Source organism: Lissotriton vulgaris, chromosome 4_1, assembly GCF_964263255.1.
Source record: "Lissotriton vulgaris chromosome 4_1, aLisVul1.2, whole genome shotgun sequence".
NCBI lineage: Eukaryota > Metazoa > Chordata > Amphibia > Caudata > Salamandridae > Lissotriton > Lissotriton vulgaris.
Window position 1 is genome coordinate 119,661,341 of NC_141691.1, and position 8,308 is coordinate 119,669,648.

General features: G+C 43.7%; 1 protein-coding gene across 1 annotated transcript in view; it reads left to right on the forward strand.

The window, feature by feature from the left end:
* Nucleotides 1–8,308, forward strand: part of LAS1L (LAS1 like ribosome biogenesis factor) — a 402,245-nt gene that overhangs the window by 49,265 nt on the left and 344,672 nt on the right. The window contains exon 4 of the mRNA XM_086918369.1: nt 7,730–7,811. Coding sequence (XP_086774495.1) covers nt 7,730–7,811 — 82 coding nt within the window. The remainder of the gene's footprint in view (nt 1–7,729; nt 7,812–8,308) is intronic.

The following is an 8,308-nucleotide window of genomic DNA, read 5'->3' on the forward strand; positions in this document are numbered from 1 at the left end:
GTGGTATTTTTAGGGTTTAGGGCTAGGTTTGGGTTTTGGGGTACAGGGGTATTTTTAGGGTTCAGGGGTAGGTTTGGGTTTTGAGGTACAGGGGTATTTATAGGGTTCAGGGCTAGGTTTGGGTTTTGAGGTACAGGGGTATTTATAGGGTTCAGGGCTAGGTTTTGGGGTACAGGGGTACAGGGTATATTTATAGGGTTAAGATGGGTTAGTGTTTAAGGGTGTTGGGGTATTTTAAGGAGTAGGGGTGGGTTATGATTATGGGTGCAGGGGTATTTAAAGGGAGCAGGGTGGGATTAGCTCACGATATGAGACATGGCATGAAGGGCGGAACGTACCACACGCCCCCAGCGTTTGTCACGCCCCCAGCACACGCCCACAGCACAACGCAGGCATTCCCACAAGGGACTACTTTGCTGGCACGGTTCTTTTACTTTTTAAATGTATATGGTGGGCGTCTGCATAGCCTATGTCCTTCTGCTGCAACTGCCCTTTCCAACGCTATATTGGGTGTTGTGATTGGTGCTGTGGTTCCTGAGATTACCCGCCTCAAAGGTTTGGGCTCTCTCTTTATTATATTAGTATAGATAATCGTACTGTAAAAAATATTTGTGAAAGAAACCCCGCTTTCCGGTTGTAGCGCAGTGGAGAAGCAGACCAGGACAAAGGGATAGTATCAGTTACTTTGGTTTATTGAACAGGGTATGTCAAACAAAGAGTCTTGGGAATTGTAGTTCTGTCCTTAGTTTTTCCCTAGATAGTCAAGAATCCTGGGATTAATCCACTGTAAGGGTTGGCTTGGCTTCAGCAACTCAGCAATGGATTGGAGAGTAAAGGGTTGGCTTGATTTCAGCAACTCCGCAGTGGACCGGAGCATAAAAATAAAAAACAAGAAAGAAAGGAAACCGTAAGAAGGGTATTTTCCTTCTAAGAAATGTCGCGGGGAGCAAAGGGTGCAGGGGGCTTTCACCCGTTACCGTCACCAGTGCAGGGGATGTCTTCTATAGGAACCCAGTTAGGATTCCAATTACGGCGTCAGGGATTTCCCTCCTTTACACCCCCTCCCTTCTGATCTTCCCGTACGCACCCCCAGTTAAAACCAAGGCGGCCCGTACCTTGTAAAGCCACGACCCGCCGGGCCGTGGCAGGAGTCTCAGCGTTGCCAGGTGGGGTCTGGCTGCCCTTCTGTTCTTCGCTCGGTAGCGTCGGGACTCAGGCGTTCTTCACGTCCGGCGTCTTCCTCCTGGACCTGTCGGGTTTCGGCTTTCTTCCAAGGCTTCACCAAAAAGGTCTCCACGAGCTTTTCCTCCTGCCTCGGGTTCTCGATCCATCCGAAAGAACGCGAGTCTCCTCTGGCGTCTTCCATCTTCAAGGGGTCGGGGACATGTGACACCGTCACCTGATCTGACAATGCCGGGGATTTAAAGGGACAGTAGTCCTCGGCTGCAGGCTGAAAACATAGAAGGGAAGAGGGAGAGAAACAATGTGGAAAGTTTCTCAATAAACAAATCATAATAATATAACTCCATAAACACCTCCATGCATCTTCCCTCCCAGGTCACATATATATAAGTGCTCCGACTCTGCCATGTGCGACTTCAACTAATCACCCGTAATGTCGGATTCATTACCCTGTTCCCAACGCGAGAGTGTCTGATTGTTGCACCTCTATTGCAGCCTCAACTTGGTCAATTTGTGTTTCCCCAATCTCTGCGTGGTGGGGGCCTCCCTCAGAGGGACCTCCCATATCAAAACATACCACGCTTTGGCATCCTCTTCTAACTTTTCATCCCTCCTGACTCTCTTCATTCGTATTAATTTCGCTGTTGCCTATTCTTTTAAATCTTTGGCCCAACTTTCCACCTTGGGAGGCTGGACGCTCATCCAATGAATCACTATCCTCCTCTTAGCCAGCACTAGTCCCGGTTGGAGATATCTACAAGTAAGTTTCTTCCCCATGGGGTTGGGGGGAAGACTCAACAGTATCTCTTTAATGGACTGAGGTAGCGTCCATCCCGTGACTTGTCTTAAACTCTGTAGTATTGAGTCCCAACAACATTGCCGCCTCGGGTATTCCCATACCATATGTAAGAACTGGGCGTCTGTATATCCACATTTGGGGTAACAGGAAGAACGATCTGGATATATTATATGAAGCACCCGCAGGGTCAAATAGGTTTGATGAATCACATGAAATTGGGTGAGTTTAAATCTCGTATTGGAGCGGATTTGTTTAAGCCCTTCATGCACCCTTTCCCATTCGAAGTCTGTTAGGGGTTCCTCTAATACTGCATCCCACTTGGCTTGGATCAGAAGCGGGCTTGTATTGAGATCCGCTCTTTATGCCCGATGCACATGAGAGACCAGTCTACTGCCCCCAGCCAGAGTTGCAAGGGCCTGAAGGGTGGCAGCTGTGCGTGGGGTTTATACCAACCTTCTTTAAGTTGAGGACATGTCCAGATCATATGCCCCCAGTCCCCAAATACCAAGCATTTGGCCATTCTTTAGGAATGTCCGGATTTCGCTTATGTAGAGAGGCAGGAGCAAAATATAATAACCTTTGAGTAAAGGTTTGCATTAGTTTAAAATTCACCCCTTTTATGACAGTTGTGCTATATTCTGGTACTTCCTTTCATGTGGCATGATTATTTGACAGATTTTTTCTTTAGCCACTTTCTAAGAATTATTTTATAAGCTTGATGAAGAAAGTCCACTATCCAAACCCTCGCTCGTATTTTCTGTGTCTGATACTGCTAATTTGAATATTAGGCTTTTATGTTTGTCTGTAGGCAAACTTGGGTGTATTGCTTAATTTCTACGTGTACCTCTCTCCATGTAATCCTTTTACCATCAATAAACCAGTTCTCCTCTTTCTTCAAGGTGGTTACTTCCCAGCATCTTAACTCTTTATGAGTCATTTTTATGTGGATACAAATCAGATCGGATTCTGAATGAATGCTGCATAACTTTAAGTATCTAAAAAGCAGCTTTTGGCTTATGTGGTACAATACCTGAAGCTAAAATTGTACTATTGGGATTTGATGTCAGTGGCCTTTTAAGGCCATGCTATGTGCAGACTTCTGTTAATATCATATATCAAATACCATAACTTAAGAGGTACTATGACACCAAGTTAAAACAAATGGGTATGTTTCCAATTTGCCTGTTTTGCAATGTGTGCAATTCTTGTTCTTTTGTTACCTTTAGGTAGACCATGGACCGTCAGACTCGAGGGGTCGTGGCAGTGGTGATCTGCTGACCGCCCTATTACGATTCAGGCGGTCAGACCGCCACAGCCTGCCAGGGAACCGCCATTCACTGGCGGTGTTGCAGTGGTCAGGAGGCGGCAATATGCTTGGTGGGATCCCCGCGGTTCCGCCAAGCATTTTACAAGTTTGCTCTCCGCCGGTGGTGTCATGGAAGGACCTCTTAGTCACGTAAGGTACTGTACACTTAATTCAATTATATTTTAAAAAATTGCAGCTCAGCATACATTCCTATTAGTTTTTATTGGAAGTAAGATGCTAAATAAACCACAATGGTGCGTTTTTAACATGCAAGCTAACAAAAATCTCACTTTCAATAAAAACAAATGGAAACGTATGCTGAGCTGCAGTCTTTCACTTTATAATTTCATTAAGGTTGGAGTACCTTATACGGATCATAGAGGTCCCTTTACAACCCCACAGGGACACGTAGTAACAGAATGTGGTACTGGACCCTTTTCCTGCTTTCTGGATTTTCGTTTATTACTTGCGCTACTGCTGGGATATTTTTTGCCCCAAAAAATTAATTATCATTTGCAACGCCAATAGCTCAGACTTTTACTAATACAAGACCTATTGCATTGCAAATGCTTGTATTTTAATGTAACTAAAGCACATATGTGGTGGCGCATTGTCACTTATAGACAGCACATTGTTTTAATGAAATTGCCACTAACTGCACAAACATACAGTTTTACTGATAAAACTATATAGCACACAAATGATAATATGTGGAAATCGGGTTTCTGTGAAAAGTTATCATTCATGCATCACCAAGTACAGTATATTGATTTATTTTGATTCTATGCATCTCTGTTTCCATCACATCTCCAAATTACAAAAAAAAGTGTTTTGTTTTTGCTTTCCCAGCTCCTGAATGCTTACAGTTCATTTACATGTATTTGCATTTTGCTGAGTGTTTGAAAAACAGCCTTTCCTTTCACACTCTCTATACTCTAGCAAGATTGTCACACAATTCATTTTAAAAACTCCTCTTACTTTGCAGTTCTAGAAAGAAAAGTAAACATCAATCGCCCATTAAACGAATAAGCAGCAGTTTGTCAGAAAGCATGGCCTGACATTCTGACATTTGACCTCTGTCTTTGAAGCAACGGTAAATGTGACAAGATAAACACAGAATTTAAAAGCATCTTTATTGCTCGAACTTTCTTGACCCTCCAAAAAATTGCCATCGAATCGATTCACAGTATCGCAAACACTGATCTAGACGGACTACATATACGTGGGGCCGATTGGCATTGCCAATCCTTGTTTTAATCTTGCTGAAAGTTTTAGATGTTCTGCATTTGAGAATTTTACAGAATGCCTTCCAATACATCTGCAGAGTACAGAATGCCATGTTATATTTAGACCGCTATTAAAGCTTCTTCTGATCACCTAAACATGTTCTATTTAATTATCCTACTGCTCCTACTAATTCTTTGTTAGCTTTTGTAGACCTTACAAGCAGTCTTGTAGAAACCAAACAAGTGCCTCTTTGAAGAACCTTACCCTACTATAAAATAGAACTTGAAACCTGCCCATTGCTCAGCACTAAGTTCAGTGGGGTCTGCTGTAGGTTTCTTCAGGAGGGCGCTGAGTTCGGCATGTTTCCAGCTTTCCGGGAAGGTAGCGGAGTTGAGGGAGAAGTTGATGACGTCTCGGAGATGGGGTGCGATAATGGAGTCTGCTTTGTTGAAGAAGTGGTGGGGACATGGGTCGGTTGGCGATCCTGAGTGGATGGAGTTCATCAGGCAGATGGTGTCTTCAGTGGTGATTGGGTTCCAGGCGCAAAGGTTGTTGGAGGGGGGTTTTAGTTCGGAGGTGGGTGGGGTGGACTGGTCGCCAAAGCTGTTATGTATGTCAGCGATTTTGTTGTGGAAGAACGAGGCTAGAGAGTCGCAGAGGTCTTGGGAGGGAGTGATGTCGTTGGTGCCGGCGGTGGGGTTGGTAAACTCTTTTGACGATGTTGAATAGTTCCTTGCTGTTGTGGGCGTTGTTGTCGAGTCGATCCTTGAATGCTGATTTCTTGGTGGATCGGATCAGTTGGTGGTGTTTCCGGGTGGCGTTCTTGAAGGTGGCCAGGTTGTCAGTGGTTGGGTTTTTCGCCAGGCTTTCTCGAGGGTGCAGACTAATCCTAGACATCCCCCGCCAAGCTCACATTTCCGGTCACCTTCTATTGCGGTGGCATCCCACAAAACCACTTGCAAAAACGCAAAATGCCAAAACTTTGCCTACAAGGTTTTCATACTCCATGTGCAATGTTGTATGGATGAACTGGTTGGGGATCTTTCTTTGCCTATGCTTTTCCTCCTCTACTTTCTTCTGTATGTTCCGTAAGCTTCGGCAATCCTCCCTTAGTCTCCTCTTGTGGGATTCCATCTTGGATCACTACGCTCCCCACAAGAAACTCCCCAACAGGCTGCATTGTCCCGCACAGAACCAAAGCAGACACCCAAACTCCAGACAGGCAGGGCCGACTTCACTTTTCAGAATCAAGGCTTTCATGAAAGGCCTTAAAAGCATCATCTCACCCAGGGTTCATCTGGCTCCAGTCTAGAACCATAATGTTGTCCTTACCAGGCTTACGTGCCCTCATTTAGAACCACTACACTATAAAATTCCTCTCATGGAAGATCGCTTTCCTTGTAGCTGTTACATCATTAAGACGTATTGATGAATTGCAGGCTCTTATACTTCAGGAGCCTTTCTTTTAGGTTCACAGCAATAGGGTTGTTCGCTGGACTAACCGTAGATTCCTACCCAAAGTTGCACCACCTTTCCATCTCAACCAAACTGTAGCGCTCTGTGTGTTCCCCCTAAACCAGACCAGGAAGCCGAAAAGGCACTTCACACATATAATGTTAAATGTGCTTTAATGTATTACATTGACAGGACCAAATCCTTTCGAAAAACCCAACAGCTTTTCTTTGCTTTTGCTATGCCCAATAAAGGTCATCCTATCAAAGGCAGATGGATTGTAAAATGCATTCAGGCCTGCTATCTTAAAACCAAAAGAACCTTAGTCGCCCCTCTCAGGCCACATTCCACCTGGAAGAAGAGCACAACAATGACTTTCCTGGGAAGTATGACCGTAGCTGACATTCGTTAAAAAGCTCCATGGTCAACTCCACACACTTTTATAAAAATATTACTGTGTGGACATCCTAGCACATCAACAAGCTAGCGTTGGCTAAACAGTATTAAGGACTTTGTTTCATGCATCTGCCCATCCACAGGCTGACCACCGCTACGAGAGCACTGCTTTACAGTCTATGCATATCATGTATATCACCAGCCACGCATGCTATGGACGGAGTATGTTATTTTCCTTCTTTGCATTAATTCGCAGCGTGTAGTGATGTAAATTTATATGTGCCCACACACCTACCCGAGAGCCACGGGATGCTACAGGTATCCTTTCGCCTTTAACATTTTATTTCTTATATACACTACACTCATGTTCACCATACTGTCATACTTTCCACTCCATACTTCCTCTCACCCTATGTGGGGAAAACAATTGAATAATGGAGTCGGTGCCCATGCACATTGCAAACTAAAGTAGCAGTAACATCATACCCCTTGACTCGAAAGACGTCTTAGAGCAAAAACAAGTTGCAAACATCCAAGCCTAAAACTAGCTGGCAGTATGCAGAGCATGTAAATCTACAGCACTAACCGCTACAGACAGATACTTGCAGAATAAGAAACAAATTCTTTCCACCTCACCCAAGACGTGTGGGTTATGCTCCTTTCCCCTTCACACAGAGAAAGAGGATTTACTCCAATCCTTTGCTGCAGCAAACCCCCAACCGTTTTCAGAGTGGGAATGGTAGCCTGGGAGCTCATGGACAGCCACAAATGTTCAAGTTTGTGGACATTGACAAGCTCAAAAACTCCATCCCAATCTAAGGAAGTCTTGATTCACACACTCCCTAGCCTCTTTACATGGGGTTCACTACTGCTTGGTTGTCCGCAGTCTTGGCATACAATTATTCCATTGTAAATCCATGTACGCCTGCTCAGTGTTCTTTTGCAATGCCTGATAGGTTTAAATACTGCCATTTTCAATCATAAACTGGTTTGTGAACTGGGTCCTAGGACTTTTCTTAAAAACCATAATCTCGTGTCTGTCTGATTACAGTGAGGTGGATTTTTGCACATTCAAAAGCTGAATTCTTGAAGGCATTAAAATGTTTCTCGTACATCAACGAGATCTGTTATCAAGGCTTAGTTTAAATTTAGTGCACCTTTGAAGACTGTGTTTGAACTTTGAATGTAGTGGCTCCAGACCTCTGTCATATTAAGACAGTCATTTCTCAACACAGTTTTTGACCAGTCACAATACCATCACTATTTGTCTTTGTTAAGTAGGTTTGGTTAGCTTGTTTTCACCTCTGTCCAGCTAGGTTTGATTGTTTAAAGGTTTGCTTGTATTTTTATTTTTTTTATTTTTGCAGATGAATATCCCTGAGTGGATTGTGAATCTTCGCCATGACTTCACTCACGGAAAGCTACCCAACTTGAGCTGGTGTCGGAAGGGTGAGCACTTCTTTCCCAATTCTCTTCCTGGGGTTATGTTGCTTCAGTCAAATGACTGAATGATTTGTGTGCTGAGATGCCACAGAACACATGTTCTGATCTTGCTTCCTAAGTTGGGCCAGTGGTTCCTAATGTTTAGTTTTGGTGAATATGTCGTGCTCTACAAGGTGCTAAGTTGTAGGGAAAAGACCAGGACGCAAACAGTAGCTTAATTTTTTTCCACATAGGTGGCTTTGTGATGTGAACATTTTTGTTGACCAATCTTTTTTTTCTTAGGAAGTCTTTCTTCTCCACCATGAATTTATTACACCTTGTCAGATGCCAGTCTTCATCTTCACTGTTAACTGCACGTCTACAATGGTGGCAGATTATAGAATTCATATTTAATAATAATAATTAAGGTTTACAAAAAATATATTCTATGTTCAGGTGAGATCTGCAGAATAGCATGATTTTTTTCAGTCTCTCTCTCTCTCTCTCTCTCTCTCTCTCTCTCT